At 28.1% G+C, this 19,898-nt stretch overlaps 2 protein-coding genes across 4 annotated transcripts in view; both read right to left on the bottom strand.

The window, feature by feature from the left end:
* LOC129977151 (zinc finger CW-type PWWP domain protein 1-like) overlaps nt 1-13,311 on the bottom strand; it is a 49,933-nt gene extending 36,622 nt beyond the window's left edge. For 2 of the 3 annotated variants that reach the window (XM_056090542.1, XM_056090537.1), the window contains exon 1: nt 166-215. The gene's annotated coding sequence lies outside the window, so the exon portion shown is untranslated. Of the gene's footprint in view, nt 1-165; nt 216-13,189 lie in introns of those variants that run through there. The other variant, XM_056090539.1, reaches the window with a different exon arrangement.
* LOC129975112 (uridine diphosphate glucose pyrophosphatase NUDT22-like) lies at nt 4,945-18,966 on the bottom strand. Its single transcript, XM_056088052.1, has 5 exons — nt 18,709-18,966; nt 15,193-15,389; nt 13,227-13,389; nt 5,160-5,271; nt 4,945-5,033 (listed from the first exon to the last, which is right to left on the bottom strand). Exons 1-5 carry the CDS (start codon nt 18,964-18,966, stop codon nt 4,945-4,947), a joined length of 819 nt encoding a protein of 272 aa, XP_055944027.1.
* Nucleotides 18,967-19,898: the final 932 nt, after the last annotated feature.

Raw genomic sequence — 19,898 nt, forward strand, 5'->3', positions numbered from 1 at the left:
GAAGTTTAATAGTTAATAACAACTGTATTTACAATAATATCATAAAGCTATACATCAGTTTAAAGATAATTTAATCAAGGTCGAAATGCATTTCATCATGTTCACTGAGAATTATTTTTTTAAAAAGTTATTGCTATCTAACCACAAGAAAGAAAGGTACCTTACTTCAGTTGATAGAATATAGAGTTTTGTGGATATACTTTTCCTTATTTGAGTGTAACCATTGACAATGATTGTTTAGATAGCTTATGAATGTGTTACTTTCACTCCACGATAGGGCGCTCTGCATTCTTGCGATGATAGCTAGAAGCCACAGTTAGTTCGGAGACGTCAGTCGAACTGGATTGGACCGGAACTCGAAGAGATGATCCTCTGAAAAAGCTGCAACTGGAATTTTGCATAGAAGAATTCCTCGGCAAATATCCAATGTACCACGCGTAGGTGGAAAAGATCATTTTGAAAACATCACGTCCTCTATCAAGTAATATAAATTCCGTCTTCATCATAAAATTCTCACTTCTCAACATCAAGTCTCATACCAAAAAAGACTAAGGGAAAAAACAAGCACCGCAGTCTCCTGTCACACATTTCAATCAATCAGAGATTGTCTTCATTTCCATTTCTCAAATTATTTTCCATCTGATTTTTTTAACTGCATCCTGGTCTACTATATCATAAAAAATAAGTGAACACAGATTATATGTATATTTTTACACATTTTATCTCTCAGCATTGTATTTCTAAGTTTATTTCTACAAATTATATTTCTAAGTTGAAAAATTATGTAAACGGTCTCATCATGATATAATTTCTTATATAATTGTAAATTCTGTATATAGTTATTTGTGTTTCGTTTTCCTACTGTAAATATTTTGTTAATTAAATAAAATTCCCGTAACATGCCCACCAAACCGTTCAGTAACCAGAATGGTCACGGATACGGGGGCATGAGACGGCGTTCTGTTCTGTAAAAATCATCATAGTCATCTTTTTTAATCAAGAAATAAAACAATTAAGTTATACAAGTGGACTGATGCATTAAAACCCATCACATCTGCAACTTTGGGGAGGGGGGGGGGGGCTCCGAGCCGGTACTGCGATGCTTCAGCTTTATATTTATTCTGTCTGTCTTATTTCTGAAAATGATTATCTCTATATAATATAAAAAGCTAATGAAACGATAACACACAGCCAATCACAGAAGACATAACAATCAGTTGCACCAAACAGCCAAGCAAAACACACATCTGGTGAAAAGCTACAACTCAACTCAACATAGCATCACTTCTAAATTCAAATTCCAAAGAATTTGTTTACATTGTTTGTGAGCATTAATTTTACTTCAAAATGGCTAATAATCTGAATAATCGATTATTAGCCATTATAATCGATATGTAATCAACACGAGGCAAAGAAATTTATTTTATAGCAAAGGCAGGCATTGTTTTCTTATGATATACAATGAATCATTGGATTCATTCAACCCCAGCAATGCACTTTTATAGAAACAAAAAGAATCAGCCGTATTGTTCTATAATGGAATACTCGATTTTGTTTGTGTAGCAATTATAAAGATTATTGCATAGTAATTATATAGAATTGGCCAGCGGTAGCGAACAGGCGGCTCTGCTCCTTAGTTTTAAATAATTTAAAGAAGTATAATTCAAAAATAATTGCCGAAGAGCTCGAAGAAACTGAGTCAGAAAATGATAAAATTTAGGAACTTAAAAAAAATTAATTGCAATTTCTGATGTGTTCAAGAATTCGTCCGTGGCGTCGTCAAATCGGTCGACTAAGGCAGCTAATGAACTATCTAATTTAGAAATTGAAAAATGAAATTGGCCCGATTCGGGAAGGAGATTAAGCTAAGAAAATTATTATTAATAATAATAATTACCTGGTTAACGAACAAATGTGCTATTGAAAATGTAATCAAGAGCATAAAACACTAACAATTTCTTTTCCTGAGAAACTCGAGGTATTGCCTCTTTTGAAAAAGCATTCATTACTAAAGAAGTTCCTAGAGGGTTACAAGTCGAGATATCAATTAACTTGTTAGAGGTTAAAAGCTAATACTATTTTAAAGTATGCAACTGAAAAGAATTGTCGGATCGGATTATGAGAAATTAAAAGAATTATTTTAAGCTAAATTTCAATCGACACGTTTCAGCCAGAACGCTTTTAGTAATTTCATAAATGCTCACTACTTACCAAATGAATCACACGTATAATTTGCATCGAAATTAACTGCAACATTAGAATACTATTGCCAGGTAAGGGAAATAAAGAAAGGTTTTAAAAAATTTTGTGATTCAATTGTTGCAGATAAATTATATGAAAGAACATAATAATCCGTGAAGAAAAAGCATGGTTTCCTAAAGCTCAATTAGGTCGCGAGAATGATTTATTTTTTTCAACTCGTGGTAAAACATTATCTGAAGTAAGTAATTCTAAAGAACACATTAACAAAATCAGGATCTCATAATCAAGTGATGAAAAGTGGGTTATTCCATTGAAATACAATTCAAAATATTAAATCGGAAAAGATTTGCTATATATGCGGGGGGAAAGGGATGAATTTCATTTTATTCATAACTGTGCAAAACGATTTGGGAAAACTAAAAATGAATGTGAGACAGGAAATGAATTTGTTATACTGGGAACTCAGTCAAAAAATATGATGTGCTATAAACTAAAATATGTTGATAATCTCGTAGATGGGAAAAGAAATTTCAAAAGATTCAGGAAGTGAGTTTATAATTGTGAAGAATCATATTTTCCTACCAAAAGAGCACCAGGAAATATATATGAGTAAAAACTTTTTTTTTGGAAATTTAATTTCTGCTGAAACTGCAATTTCCTCATTTGATTTTAATGAAGAATATAAATCTGTTGAGATTGAGGCAGTTGTAAGTAGTCAATTAGTAATGGAGGGAATTTTCTCGCTAAAATGTATGAATCTTATTGAGCAAAATGAACTGACAGAGTCCAGAATAAACAGTTTAATTCTAATTCTACAGAGATTAGGGGTAACATTATTATTATTATTTTTGCTGTAATAATTGGGACGAATCGCTTGATGGTTGTTTACGAGATGAGGTTCTATAATTAGTAAAAATTAGGAACCAACTAAACAATCTTGAGATACTGATTTACGTTTAAATGATGTGCTAAATGATGATATTTTAGTATAGTAAAAGTCTCGAGGATTGCCGTTCGCAAAGCAAAAAATTATCGGCAAACAAATAGATGAATGGTTACAAATGAGTATATCCTACATTCTTGTTCTAAATATGTATCCCTGTCATGCAAAAAACGCGATGGTATGCATTGGTTATGCATGGATTTCAGACAACTAAATAAAAAAGTAGTGAAAGATTCTTTTCTTATGTCTGAGGAGGAGGAAGTGGTGGATCATTTAGATGAAGCAAAAATCTTCTCAATCTTAAAACTTAAAAATTCTTCCATGTTCCAACTGAGGAAAAATGTACCAAATATTTGGCATTCATTTGTCATGCTGGTTTATTCGAAATTTTAAGGACACATTTGGTTTATCTACAAATTCTAGTATATTTTTAAAGATTTATACATCATGTTTTCAGGAATTAATTAGGGATAATACAGTTGTAATTTATATGAATGATTTTATCATACTTTCCCATAATAAGACAGATGGTTTGGATAAACTTAAACGTATTTTAAAAGTGGCTTCCAAATATGGATTAGAAGTTAATTTTAAAAAATGCAAATTCCTAAAACGAAAAATTGAATTTCTTTGCTATGTTAAAGAGGGTACAATTTGCCCCTTACCAAATAAAACTATTGCTGTTCAAAATTTCCTTGAACCTAAGAATATCAAACAAATGCAAAACTTCCTAGGTCTTCGCAGGATATTTCAGGAAATTTGAAACAGGATATTCTAAAAATGCAAAACCACTAAGTGATATGCTTCGTAGTGGTGTAGAATTTAGACCATTACAGAAATGGGCATTTAAAAGGCTAAAAGAACTTTCAGGCCAGAGTCCTGTACTCTAAGTTTTCCAGCAAGAAAAACCTTTTGAATTGCATAATAATAATCATGCTTTCGAAGTAGTTTTGTTATTACACTCAGATGATGGACAGTTACATCTAATATACTACATGCGTAGAAAGACATCATCATCATCATAAAAAAAAACCCTATTATGTGCTTGAATTGCTAGTGATTATAGAAGCATTGAAGAAATTTTGAAGTTATATCTTGGGGACAAAATTCAAGATAGTCACTAACTGTGCTGGCTTCCAAACAACGGTGGAAAGGAAAAGACCTGGCACCTAAGATGGCCACATGGGCATAACTGCTTGAAGAGCTCGAGTGTGAAGTAGTCCACAGAGCAGGTCAACAAATGAAGCATGCAGATGTATTGAGCAGGAGTGAAGTGTGAACGATCACCCACTCAGAAAACGAAATTACGGCTGAAATCACAACTGCACAAGAAGTGGACGAGCGTCTTCTATTTCTGAAAATTCCGGTTGAGAAATGACTAAGAGAAGATTATATTAGAAGATGCCTTGTACTTACAGGAAGATGGTCGTGAACTAATTGTTGTACCGGGAACGACTGAGCTAGAAATTATTCGTGGGATCTACAACAAAGGATATTTGTTGTACAGAAGACTACAGATTTTCTGAAAAGAGAATTTCATACCCCGAATGCAAAGAAGAAACGAACTAAGTTGAATGCCTCCTCTGCAATAAAAAACGAGGCTAAAGAGAAGGTCTTTTGAATCCATTTCCTAAGGACAGCATTTCTTTCAGCACATACCATATTGATTTCATTGGTCCCCTACCATCTACAAGCAAGAGGTATTAAGCAACACATATTTGCAGTAGTGGATGCCTTCATCAAACTCGTTTGGTTCTACCCAGTCAAAGCAACATCAGCAGCAAAGGCAGAGCAAAAACTCAAGATCCAACAAGCTGTTCTTCGGAAATCCTTCGAGAATTATTTCCTACTAAAGTTCTGCCTTCACTTCTAAAGACATTGAGCACTACTGCAAGGGCGAAGGAATTCAACTCATAAAAATTACAACAGGAGTACCGAGAGTAAACGGCCAAATAGAAAGGACATACAGGATCTTTATTACAATGCTTGCAAAATTGTCAATAGACGATCTCACCAAATGATTCAAATTCATACCAGATGTCCAACGAATCATTAACAGAACTATCAGCTGATCCACTAGATTCACTACCTCTGAGTTGATGACAGAAGTGAAGATGCGAAACAGACTTAAGAATCAAGGAAATTCTTGATGAAAAATTCCTGCATGCCATGATGCAAAAGAAAAGAACTATTCGTGGGGGGGGGGGGGGGCACAGCGAAAATCTTCAAAGTCGAAGAGGAGAGCTGACGCCAATATAATAAATGTCGTTGAATTATTCCACTCTACAAAATAAAAGACTTGGTAGCAATTAAAAGAAAGTTAAGAAGAGATCTGAAACTAAGACCCAAGTTCTTAAGACCTTACAAAGTGGTCAAGATAAAGCCACATGATCATTACGACATAGCAAAAATAGGATCTCATGAAGGGCCAGAAGCCACTTCCACTTCAGTTGTTTACATGAAACCTTGGACTGATGCAATTGCAATATGAGATCAATGCAATTCCAACTTTTTTTTCATTATTTGCTCTTTTTTTTTGTTTTTGTTTTTGACCTTTCTTTTCAATTCTCTCTCCTCCACCCCATTCATTTATGTGATGGCCGAGCGATGTGGTAATTTCACTCCACGACAGGGCGCTCTGCATTCTTTCGATGAGTTTAGCAAAAAAAGTTAGTTCAGAGACATCTGCCGAGAAGGGTTGGACCAGAGTTCGAAAAGACATAATCCTGAAAAAGCGCAACTGGAATTCTTGCATAGAAGAGTTTCTCTGCAAATGTCTAATGTACCATACGTAGGTGGAAAAGATCATTTTGGAAAAATGATCTTTTCCTTTAAAAAAAATTTCAATACATTAGTTTAGACAATTGTCCATGTATCTTTTAGAATACATGTTTCTGCTTATAAATAATATTACCTGTTTACTGAATATTACCGCATGTTGAGATTTCATGTTTTTGCCAGACATGAAACAGATGTCAGAAATATTAGCATTAGTTTCGGAAAAAAGCAAGCGTTTTCTTACGGAATTTCGAAAACTGAGATAGTGTTTCTTACTAAGTGATGACGTATGATCTCAAAAATAAAATTGCAAGGGCTATCCAGCTTCCAGCAAAATTATGTTGATATATTTGAATTAATCATCTCATTTCTTCAGCAAGTTTATTTTCAGACATGAAAAGGTTTTGTAATGAGTATTACTTGTGAAACCAGCGGGAATGGTCTCCTCAAAACTTTCTCACACATTCTTTAATAAAGGTATTATACCAGTGAATACCTTCCATGGCACTGGCGTACAATAGTTATGAAATGTTAACATTTGGCATGAATTTAGCATTGCTACTGCATCCATCGTGGGATCCTTGGCGAGGGTTTTGGCGATTAATCACTGGCATGCCGATAATAGTAAACGAAAATCGAATTTGGTTTTAGATGCTTTTTTCCCAACACAGTTTTCTTATGTATTCTTTGTTTAAACAAAATTAAACAAGAAATTTTGAACAAAAATTTTTAAAAAAATGATAAATACGATTACAAAAATTGGACGAAGGAAGTAATTACTAAGATCCACCTGTTTGAAGGTGATCTGTCCCCTACCAATCCTTATTTAAAAACAGAAACATGTGCAGTAAGCAATAAAGCGTTTAAATGTGTTGATCATATGCACAGGGCAATGATTCATTTTCAAGAGGGTAGGGGGAGGGGAGTAGGAGGATAAATGTAATTGTTTTTAAAGAAAATGTAGACGGATTTCTAATATACTCGAATATATATATATAATTTTCTCCAAGAACCTTGAATTTTCTTTTAAAGAAATAGTTTCAGGTTATTGAATAAAATAGTGTCAATATATTGAACAAAACTTTTGACAATTTTTATTCACAAATGAAAACTTAATTGTGGATGTCTATCACAGCAATCAATCCATATTTGATTCTGTTTTCATCATGATGGACAATAAAACGAAGGTGATAATAAAAATGAATTACTTGAAAAATTATATAGGAAATAAATAAAAGAAACATTCTAAAACTTAAGATACATTTCTTAATTATCTAAGAAATTTTTCGATTTCTGAGTACAAGTGAACATTATTCTGAAATAGTGCCAACAAAATATAATGTTTAAAAGAAATTAAAGACTAATTTAATCAAAATAGATAAAAGATTTGTTTCTTGTTTACATGTGAGTACATATATATATATATTAGGATAATGAAAATAAATTTACAAATTGCGCATCATTTAAACCCCGCGTTTGTTTAATTTTCTAAGTTTTCTTTAATGCTAAAAAAAAAAAAACTTTGATTATGTATAATTGTTTTTAGTAGCAAAATAATGAAAAATTTGAAATATATATTTCTGTATATCGATTGATACTACCTAAAAAGAACTTTAAGCCCAAAATATGGGTTTGAATGTATCACAGAAAAATGTTAGATTTAATATTTTAATCTGATACTATTTATTATCTTATTATAACTGCTGTTAATGATTATCTGCTGTTAATAGGAACCAATTAAAAGTGCTGAAAATATGATAAATTAAGTATGGCAATCAGCATACAGTTTAGATAAATGTGCACAAATAAATGGTTGAATACATTAAATTTAGAAATGAAAATTAATCTAATTCTTATTGAAAGTAAGTACAAATTATTGAATGCTCAGACTAACTACTAAAGAAAGCATAAATCTGGAATTACTTATTAACTAAGAAAATAATTTTAATTTTAATAAAACTTGTACACATGGATGCTCAAAGGAAATACTTTATTAAATTGGCTACATCTCTACTGATAAATTGAAAGTTTTTATATATTTATATAACTAAGAAAGCCTCAAAACCAGTTATTTTTTTATTTTGCTAACATTCAATGGATTTAACCCTTTATTTACTAATTATGTTGCCATCAATTTTTCAACTTCATTTTTGCACTAGTAGTTAAGTTTTCTTGCAGAATAATCCCAGGGAACCAAAGAAAAACATTTTAATTAATAGAAATATTTTAATTAAATTAATTAAATATTTTTAATTCCTACTTTTAGCTTATATCAACTTCTTACTATTTGGGTTACATTCTCCGTGTTCTTTAGAATACCATCAGCAAAAATTGTCATATTACGAAGATATAAGCCAGATTTAAATGGTACCTTTAAGTACTGTCAGTAAATAAAGAGTAAAGTAAAAGTTTTCAGTATATACATATTTGGAATTTACTAAGATTAAAATAACTGTGCAATAAAATTAAATCCCAAACTAATTTTTTAAGAAAAATTATTGAAAAACCAGTAAAAAATAATTAAAATTTTTAAATAGATATATATTAGTTGCATTATTGGTTTTGGTTTCCTGGTGCAAGCACCATCTAGGTCAAACTGCACCCACCACACATATGTTCAATTCAAATAAGAAGGAAGTAGAATACAATTTGAAAATATTGAAGTCATAAGTAACTTTAGAATTCATGAAAAAGGAGATGAAAGACATCATTATTCAACATGAACAAATGCAAAAAACATTAAAAAGTTAAAAATATTTGGGTGGTGTTTCTCACTTATCAAGTCTAGGAAGCTAAGAGAGAATGAACAAAAATAATAATGACAATTAAATGATGGATATTCAACTACAATATCTTTAACTTGAAATTTGGGAGAGTTAACAAGCTACAAAAACAGACAGATGATTTATCAAGATTATCTGCATACAAATGTCATGGAAGTGTTACACTTCTAATATCTAAAATTTTAAGGGTGGTTAAAAAACTTTTTTTGGGGAATTATTTCAAAATTTTCCATAATTGCAATTTTTTGTGAAGTTGGAAACTGTTTTTACAATTAAATGAATGCCCAGCTATTGTGATTATTTCAAACAAAAGACTTTTGTTTCAACATTGCCTCAAGATTAAAAAATACAAATTGTTTCCTGTCAATCATTATTCTACAAACTAGCATCACTTGAACATTTGAGCATAGTCCAACATTTGATTTTCACTTATCAATTACATTTCTTTTATATTATAAATAAAATTTGAGCTAATTCGTCAGAATAAAGAACAGCATTAACTCTGATTATTTTAAATATTTAGATTCCAAACTAATTTTGAATTAAAATAATACAAAAATACAAGCAATAATCAATGGAAATTTTGAATTATTGAGTGAAATTAAAAGAAAAAATAATAATAAAAACATAAAAAACAACAAATGTATATTTAAAGGATTACAGTGATTAAACAGAGAAATATTTTAAATCCTACAAAACTTACGATAAAAATAACACCACATTGAAAAATACATGAAGTGTTACAAAACATGAATACATATTTTGAATAACTTAAATAATTACTAATGCCCATTAAAATCTGAGAAATTACTTTATATAGATAATCTAAACTAGTACTTTTTATTAATTTATATACAGCTTGTATACTTAAACTTATTTAAAATAAAAAAAGTATAATTTAAATCTTATAACAATATACTTAGGATTATTTTTCATATCATTAAATTCACCTATAATGAGATCCAACATTTTGACAAAGTTTGATCATATTATAATCCAGTTTTTAGTTATGTTACATTCAGTTCAGAATTTGGATTATGCTAAAAAACGTTTTATAATTGTTTTAGTGTTTTGCTCAAAATTATTTTAAAATTCTTTCCAAGCAAAAAGTATTGAAACCAACTCTCCTGAAGATAACCTAGAATCAAAAGTTTTGTTATTTAAGTTTGTTTTAACATCTGACAAAAATTGTTTACACAGACTCTAAATTGAAATCAATAAAAAATAGGAGGTTCTGAAATTTAAGAAGGAAAAGAGGCCATTAAATCTTGCAATTGTTTTCTACAGAACCTAATCTGACCTTTGTGAGGAATTATTCTGGTATACAGACTGGTAAAGAAGTAATATTAAACTATTCTCATCATCACTTATCAAATCCCATTTTAATTATTTCTTTTTTATGTAGGTACATGATGTAAAATGTGAATAGCCTATAGCCAACTACAATCAATCAGTTTAGAGCATCTACTGAAAGGAAATGAATCAAATGCCCATTGGCATATTTAATACCTTGTACAAATCTATTGACCAATTTTGTAAGCATTAGATAAGTAACTGCAATTTAAATACTTCTTTTTAAAATAATTCTTGATATATAATTTCTAAAATTGTAAAAAGTACTTTAGCCATGATGTACATTATTAATTATTTATATAATAGTAACAATTACTCAAAGTGGATATATAGTTTTGGTTCAGTCTGTATTTAAGAAAATCTTAGTAGCAATTAAAGATATAAAAGGGGATACTTCATCCAGACTATCCTTCATTCTGACTATATATCAGGGATTTTATTCTAGAATAATCCTTGCAACAGTTACATGGAAAGTGAGAATGAAATCTTATAACTGGTTATACCTTAATCCTTTCAAAAGAAATTATGTTTCCTCATCAAATGGAAGTAACACAATCCTACATAATTATTATACTAATAAGGGAAGCAAGAACCAGCTTACTTATATGGTTCATTTATTATAAGTGAAATATCAAGTAAGAGATGTTAATCCCCCTGGAGATTCATATGAAAAGACTTTTCATACTTTTTCCAAATTTTAAGTTTGCAATTTATTATCACTTTCCAACATATAATCTTAGCTAATTTTGTAAAAAAAAAAAAAAAAAAAAAAAAGCATCACTTGCTAATGAGATGCTTACATAAAAAAACAGCACAAATCAGTAAAGCATACAAATTTTAATATTTTTTGTTTGTTCCATAATGTTTAAAATATGTTATGGTTTGATTATTAAATGCTGGGATAAAAAAAGGTTTAGAAATATAGAACTAATAAAAGAATATGCGAACATTTGGTCTTGGGGATTTCTATAATACAACAGCCATACAATTTTTGGTTGAAGTGCTAAGAACATATTTACTTTTTTTGACTACAATCAAATAATAAAACAAAAATTGAAAAATGCCAGAGTATTTAAAAAACTATTATTGACAAAGCAATTATAAAGTTAGAAAATCAATGATGATTATTATGATTTGAATATTATGTTAAAATAAGGAAATAAAATACTATGAATACCATACTATACTATTACATGGTAGTTACTAAGCACTATTGCCCCCCCCAAAAAAAACACATTACAAATTTGAATTTATCACTATTGTCTAAAAATATGTAAATAATTATTTAACTATTTAAAACACTAAATAAAACTAGAGTGTTTTTTGTCTTCAAAGTTTCATAAGGCAGAAACAAATTTTATGCCATCTATCAACAAATGAATAAATTTAAAGAGATTACCATTCTACAATTAAAATATATTATAAAGGAGAAAAAGCATGCAAGAAGAATGAAATTTTATTATAGTTTTCATACAAATGCAGCAAACAAATTTAATGTAATTATTCAATTGAGACAAAAAAACAATTTAAATACATAGTAACATTTTTGTCTATTCCCATAAATGTATCATTGCATCTTAAAACTATCCAACCTGTAATAAATACAAAATATGAAGATACATTTTTTTTTCAGGTTAATAAATAGAAATGTTAATAAAGTAATGAAAGTTAATAAGAAGATGTTAAAAGAATAAAACCGAAATATGAAAAAATATTAATATTTCTACAATTTGATTTTGAAAATTTATGCACTCTGAATGATGAAAATGTGTTTTATTACAAAAGTCAGTACTGGAAATCTTTTCATTAATTAGTAAAAAATATAAAATAAATGGAAAATATACAATTAATTTTGAAAATTGTCCAGGAGGTAGTTATGGGAAATAAGAATTTCAGATTGTTTTCAACAGTGATTAAAAAATTGTGATTATAGTGTTAAGGATTGATACGAAGCAACTTGCATTTGCCTTCCATTAAGAATATTTCTAAGATTAATTATCTTTTCACCTATAATATTTATTTCAGGAATGAATTCAATTATTGTATGGACATGGAAATTAAATATATTGTGTAAAAAACATTTTTTATCATAAAAAAATTAATGTATACTGTATTATACACAATGAAAATATAACTAGATATTTGACAAAACATTTTTTTTATAATCTATTTGTGACAATATATTACAATTTATTAATTAATTTTTCCAAGTGATACAAAAATTTAAATTTGCTATTTTTCGACATTTTTATCAAAAACAAATATAATCCTTTTAAAATTGTTTAAATCTATAAACAAGCTGTTTTACTGTAAATTAAGATATCTTAAAAATTTTAAATATTCAATATGGCAGATAATACAACATGAAAGAAATACAATATACCAAGAAGAGGGAAAAATAAATGTTGTAAAATATCTAATTTCATACACAGTCTTAAAAATATAAACAAATCTCATTTAAGAAACTAAGTTTGAAAGCAAGCAAATTTTCATATTCGAGCATTCTTATCACATACAGTAAATGTATTAAAAATAAATAGCTTCTCAGCTGTGAGACAAAAATTATTTGAATGCTGATTTTATTATAATAATTACATTAAAATATGCCCCAGAATAATTTTTACTTCAATCATTACTTCTAGAAAAGATAATAATTTTTACTTCAATTACTTACTTACTTAATCAATATTTCCATGATAGAATTACAAAATATATCCAACCACATAATTATATGTTTAGTCCTTTTAAAATAGATTAATGAATAATTTTCCATAGTCAGTCTTGGAAAAAATGAAAACAGTAAAGTGTGATTATATGTGATGAAAGAGGAAATTTTTTTTTTCTTTTAAAATAAAAATATTATTTTACTTTTTTTTTTTTTTTTTTTTTTTTGTAAAAATTCCTCAATAAAGGCAACTTTAGAGACAAATGCAATGCAAATTGCCCAAATTTCCATTAGATAATAGAAAAGTACAATCACATAAGTCAGTGTACAAAAAATATCAAATATAATTTTATAAAAAAGTTAAAAGAGGTGTTTTATTTTGACAATCAATAATAAAAAGTGTTTTGGAAAATTCAATCAATAATTAAATGATAAAATATAAAATTAAGCAGAAAATTTACGTACCCTATTTTGAAGAAAAAACTTTAAAGAAGAAAAGTACTGCTTTAGCTCCAAATGTCAATTGATCATAATATTTGAGCTTCTCCAAATCATTATCTAAAACTTCTTCAACAGGTATAATGATTAATTCAGTAGATTCTTCAATATCAACTTTAATTAGTCTTGTGTATAATTCTTTAATTTCATTGGTACTGAAATCACATCTGAAATAAAATTAAATATGTATAAAAATACAATTTGACAAACAAACACGAAATATGTTTTAAGCAAAGCGCTCTGAATATGCAAACAATTTTGTTTCCTTGAAAATATAAGATATACTCTTTGGATAATACTCTTCATCAGATAATTTACAGCTATAAAGGATTCATAACTGAAATATGAATGTAAACAGTAAAATAAAGTACTATATTCATAACAAATAATTCATTAGAAAAATAAAGATTAACCAGTGGGAGTGATTTTCTCAGAATTTTCTCATATATTATCAAATAAAGGTGTTATCCCAGAGAATGCTTTGCATGGCACTGGTGTACAATAATTACAAAATATTAATATTTGGTATGAATTAAGCATTTTCACCAAATCTATCATGTGACCCTTGACAAGATTTATGGATATTAATCCCTGGCATGAGGTTAATAGTATCTGAAAATCATATTTGCATTTTAGATGCATTTTTTCCCAACCGACTAAAAAAAAAAAAAAATTGACACAAAACTACACATGTAATCGCAAAATGCTATACCAGATTTGATATATTTAAGTCACCATGGTTCTGAATTATAGCATTTAGATATTCTTGAAAGCACAGACATGGACACAATCAGCCTCTTGTTAGATTTGGCACAAACTTTAAAAGTATCTACACTATAGATGTTAAGTCTATCCATTGAATTTTATTAATCTAGCTCTTTCCCTTTTGTAGTTAGTGTGTTAACTTAAATTTGAACTGTTAGACAGACAGACAGACTTCTTATCTGCAAATTTGGTATAAAGACTGTGTACCTAATTTTACTGATCTAGTACAAAGTGTTTTTGAGTTATCTTTGTCACAGACAGACGCATGAATGTTTTCCAAAAATACATTTTTCAAACTGAAGTAGGCCTAAAATGAGGAGATTCATCAAAATCTCGAGTTTGAATTTTTTGATGGTTACAATACTTGCTCTATATTACGTATAAGAGAAAGTAGAAAAAGGAAATCATTATAAATGTGGAACTCAAAATTTGCATTCCAAGAAAACAAAAGCAAACACATATAAAATTTAATGCTGTAGGTATCCCTTTTAAATAATTTCTTAACTTAATTTTATTTAAAAATATTTATTGGAAAAATGTAAAAAAAGAAGCACATGAATCAAGAAATATGCAATATGAGATGTAAATGTTATTGGCTGTTAATATTGTGACATTTTTTTTTATTGGCTGATAAATTCAGATCTTTAAAAGATATTAATTAACTAGATAATAATTTATTATTATCTTAATTTTCATTGAATAAATTTCATATTAATTTATTCAATACTTTGAAGGTTAAGAATAAGTGTATATATATATTTTTCAACATATACTAAAGAATACAGCACATCAAAATCATTACACTCATTTGAAAAATATTTACAGGTTTTAACATTTCATTAATCAAACCAACACCTTCCATTTAAAATATTTTTGTGTTTGCAGATGGATATGGGTTTGTAAATTAAGTAAGTCACATGAAAATGAAATACTTCTCTGATATTTGTCTGAATAATCTGAAGTAAAGAATAAGATTTTAATTCTGATAGTCACGTTTAACAAATTCTTTGGAATAAAATGAAATTCCAGACATGGATCTTCAGAAAATGCAAAACTAAACAACAGTTAGCAGTTTAATTTAAATAAAATATTAGATTTTAATATTAATTAAACCTGCACAGATTTTACTTTCCTCGTTAGTTAAAGCAATATTTATGTAAAGTAAAAAAATAGCAAAACATATATAAATTGAAATAAGTACATACTTAAGATAAAACTCCAAAGATGGGGTTCTCATTGTTAAAGGATTATAACTAACACCCAAAAGGACAGGTGAAGAAAGATTTTGTATGGGAATATTCACTTCTTCAGTAACTTCTTTTAGAATGGAATCAAATATTTCTTCAAGAATCAAAGATGGGTCCATATTCTGAAAATCTTCCCCAGCTTTAGCAATGACATCCTATTAAAAGTGAGCATTCTATAAATTTTCAAATGAACAGAATATGATTCACACATACACACATATATAAAGCAACAGCAGAATATTATATAATAATATAAAAACAGCAGAATGACATATAACAATACTAAAACAGCAAAATGCAATTTACATGTTATAAATTTAATTTATCCATAGCTTTAAAATAAATAATTTTTTACAGTATCTTTGAAAATCTAATATCAATAACTTTAATTGTCTATTGCATATTCACTACTGTTGCTCAACACATTGTTATCATTTGATTCTTTTTGCAATTCTTTAATTTTACTTTTTAAATACAAAGAATACCCATATGAATTGATAAAAACCTGTGGGTATGCTTTTCCTGCTCTCTTTTTCTAACTTCTATCTTCACAGCAATACATTTCCCTCTAATATACTTAAAGTATTGTTAAATTTTTTGTGATAATCAGTATAAATTACAATATCAAGTTACAAGTAAATAAATTTCTTGATACACACTATCTTATCTCTTTTAAGAGATGCTTACTGTACAAATAAACCTCTAAATGCTACATACTTTTTTATGATGTCTTTATGCAACATAAATTTCTACAAAATATATATGTGTTGCAAGCCAATAAATTTTCAGTTATAATCATAAAGATAGAAGTATCAACAAAATCAAATAAAATCTTTTTAAGTACTAAATGAAAACCATTTTCACTTAAATACAACCAGTTTTATTTAAATACAAATACAATATATAAAAACAGTAACATAAATTTAAAATGTGACTTTAAAAAAATCTTTTCAATTTTAAATAATAGCAAAAAAATATTTTCCCTTCTTTCTAGAACTTTTAAGAAATATTATATTAATCATTAGATCAATCTCAAAGTATTTAGTGAAATTAGAATTATAAGAAACTGTTATTCAAATAATTATAAATTATTATTTCAAAATATTATTAGAACAAATGCAACAAATTTTAATTATACTAAAAATAATTTTACAAGAGAATCTATAAAAGAAATGTAATGAAGATAACATTAGAATAAAGATTTAAAACATAAATATAACAAAGATGCTTGAGTAAATGTAATAATTTTCTAACAAGTAATGAAAACCTCCAGCAAATCTGCAATTAATAATGCAAAAATAATAATTTTTTAAAAATAAGAACTTTAAGGGGCATATTTGTTTGTCAATGGAATTTAATTTATAAATAGAAGTGGGACTGAAGTAGAAATTTAACAAATATAATTTCAAATTATAGTATTTTTCAGATATTTTAATTTTCCTTAGAACTTATGAAAGCAAGCTAATACAAAATTTACATATCTTATAATTAAATTTCTTATAACACAAAAGAAGATATAACAAACTAAAAATAAATAAGCACCAGAAAAAAAAAGAAACAATAGAAAACACAATTTTCTATGACCTATAATATTTTTCTTTTTCCATTTCAAATATTGTTTCTTATTGCAGATAGACATTGAAATAAATTTTTATTAGCATAATAGACTAATTGTAGCTATTCAGTGATAACTTAAGAAAAATGTTTAAGAAAATTAAGAACCATTGCATTATTGGAGAAAAACAAAATATATATTTCCATCTGGCCATTATCTCTATGGAAGTGAGCAATTTTATTATGTCAAAAAATAGATAACTAATCTTACAAATTTATGTTTGTTCAAATAAAAAATAAATAAATAAATAAGGCTTTTGGTTCTTCAGAGTACACAATAAAGAGAGGGGGAAAAAAAAAATCCCTGTGGTGCTCATAATGACCTAACAGACCCAAGTAGATATTCTCAAAGAAAAAATTTAAGATTGGGAAACAATAAGAGCTATCTAGTAGCAATAAGATGAACATTTAAACATACATTTTATCTTTGATATATTAATTCTTACACAATAGAAAATACTATTATGGGCAGCATTTATTTTCAAATGGACAATGTCAGCTGTTTTGATCTACCAATGATATGCAACCCTCTTTCTTTTTCAACTCACAATGACCAGATTGATAGAAGTGAGTCTTAAGAGAAAATGACCCCCTAACAATAGGCAGAAGAAAATAATTCAGAGTAATTGTATAGATCCAATTGATAATAGCTTGTCCAGCTGCCAGAAAGCTATATAAAAACTCATAGTCCTCTTAAAATTTAAAAACATAATACAATCATTTAAAAATACAGCAAATACTCTAAGCAGAAAGTCAGCAAACTATTTTAAAATCAAATTTCAATATAAAAGTATCCAAAATCACAATACTCTTTCCCACATGCAACTGAATGCTATTCCCAAATGAGTAAAAAATAATGGTAAATACTATTCTCAACAAATAAATGATTCCTTGGCAAAAAATATCCCCTCTGACACTTTACAGGACTGTGTATTTCAAAAAGTTAAATACATTAGGATTTTATTGATTGAAATTTGATATTGTGTAGCATAGCTTTTGTAATACAAGCTTGAATAATTACTGAATGCAATATGCTAAGATAACAATTATTTTCATTGATCTGTTAGCAGACTATAATCTCTAAGGAAATGCAAAAAGCAATAGCATATTATAAAAATAATTAAAACAAAAGTTGTGAAAAATAGAAGAAAATGAAATAAATAAATAATAAAAAAGAGTCTGGGAAAAAGTACATGATGTGTATTAATATTAGCCAGAATTCATATTTTTTCATATAAAATTAATGTCATTCTATTAGCAAGGCCTTAGACAAAAAATTCCTAAATCTTAATGATAACTCATATCATCAGATTTTAAGAATGAATATTGATACTAAAATAACAGTGTTCACATTAATTCTTAATGATGATTGGGACATCATTTATCTTAATATTATTTCATGAGTTATATAGGATGATTTCATTATATTGTACTACCCCTAGACAACGAAAGAAAAAAATGTCTTTTTCTGATACTTTATTTGAAGTTTAAGCCCTAGCTAACAGAAGGATATTTTAAATGTAAATGGTTTAGATAAAACCAGTCCTTCATTAATTTTTCTATATTATGAGTATACATTCATTAACTCTCTAAATCATTTATCTTATTATACAATATTAGAGTTAGAATTAGAGCCTATGTTATTTAAAATATGGGGTCCTTTAAGAACTTTACGAATACTAGCTCACTCTAGACAATTTTTTTAGAAGGAGCGCACTAAGTAAGTACTAAAGTGACAGATTTTGTACATAAATCTATCATTGTATCATTTACATCTCATAAAAAATGCTAGGAACTATTTATAAAAATAATTCTTGATTTAATAAAATTACGAAATAAATTATAGACATAATTATATACATCTGGTTCCGGATGGCCTCCTGGACGATCGACCATAAATGGGAATTCAGCACACTGTCCACTTCTTCTAATAAAAATAATATTGTTATCATTGGTTACAATCAAGGCACCAACACCCAGAGGATCAGATGCATAGGCCTGAGAATTACCATGATTTTGCAATCCTAAATTAATCAATATTTCCGATTCTGAGGCACAGTTTGTCCCAATAAAATCTTTATAAGATGTTAATCCCAACAATAATTTAATTTGAGGCATCCGACAGTCATTTCTTTCAAGAAGCTGGATTTGATGTAATCGAAATTTCGAACCATTCCATATAGAGGGACAAAGAATGCATTTTTTATTCCATTCATTTTCAATTTTGTCATTTATAAACGGAAGTGATTGTCTGTCATAGTCGTGGCTCCATTCCACTTTAACTGAGGATATCTCAATACCTTGACCCGGAGTGCATAAAATTTGAATATAATCTGTAAATTCCATATTAAAAAGATGAAATCAAAATGACCGATGAAATTTTATCTAATAATATACTTAAAGAATTTCGATAAAAAAATAATGATTGAGCTAATTATATTAGAGAATATGTTTTCTACTATGCGCGAGAAATAAATAACTATTTTGAATTTCGTAACTTTCGTTTATTTATTTACATGGTTGCAATTTTGAATTGCCAGATTTAATTTCATTATAGTTAGATGAGGAATGACGTTATTCTCAAGGCTGGTTCATAGAGCATCAATTCCTCATGTGATATATGAATTCATATCCAATAATAACAAAAAACACTGGGAGTAGTCTTCCCACGCTTTCTCACATACTCTGTAATAAAGGTGTTATCCTCTTCATATCGCATAAAATTTTGGACCTCCACGAATGCCTTGCATGATATTGGCGAACAACGAGATACTGATCATTGTTGCAAATTTTATTTATGTATTTACTTTGTTTCGTAATTATCATGTTAAATTATATGCAGATAGTTGAACAAACAGACTTCCTCTGAATGGATAGGAATAAATCTATAATTTGGTGTAAAGCTAAATACCAAATTTCACCCGTCTATCTCCAAGCGTTTTTGAGTTATTTTTGGGCCAAACAGGCAGACATAATGTCAAAAATGTGTTTTTTGAAATCAGGGAAGTGTAAAACGTGGTGATACGTCAAAATCTCGGGTTCGAATGTTT

This window comes from Argiope bruennichi, chromosome 1 (assembly GCF_947563725.1).
Source record: "Argiope bruennichi chromosome 1, qqArgBrue1.1, whole genome shotgun sequence".
In the NCBI taxonomy this organism is placed as follows: domain Eukaryota; kingdom Metazoa; phylum Arthropoda; class Arachnida; order Araneae; family Araneidae; genus Argiope; species Argiope bruennichi.

Bases quoted from the DNA above. Each gene is read 5' to 3' on its own strand.
- LOC129975112 (XM_056088052.1), bottom strand. From the start codon at position 18,966: ATGCCTCAAATTAAATTATTGTTGGGATTAACATCTTATAAAGATTTT. The intron at 13,390-15,192 runs GTATGTACTTAT...ATTTTATTTCAG, and splicing joins TCTTTGGAGTTTTATCTTAA to ATGTGATTTCAGTACCAATG. The intron at 5,272-13,226 runs GTACTTTTCTTC...TTGATTCTTAAG, and splicing joins TGACATTTGGAGCTAAAGCA to TCTGTTTCGCATCTTCACTT.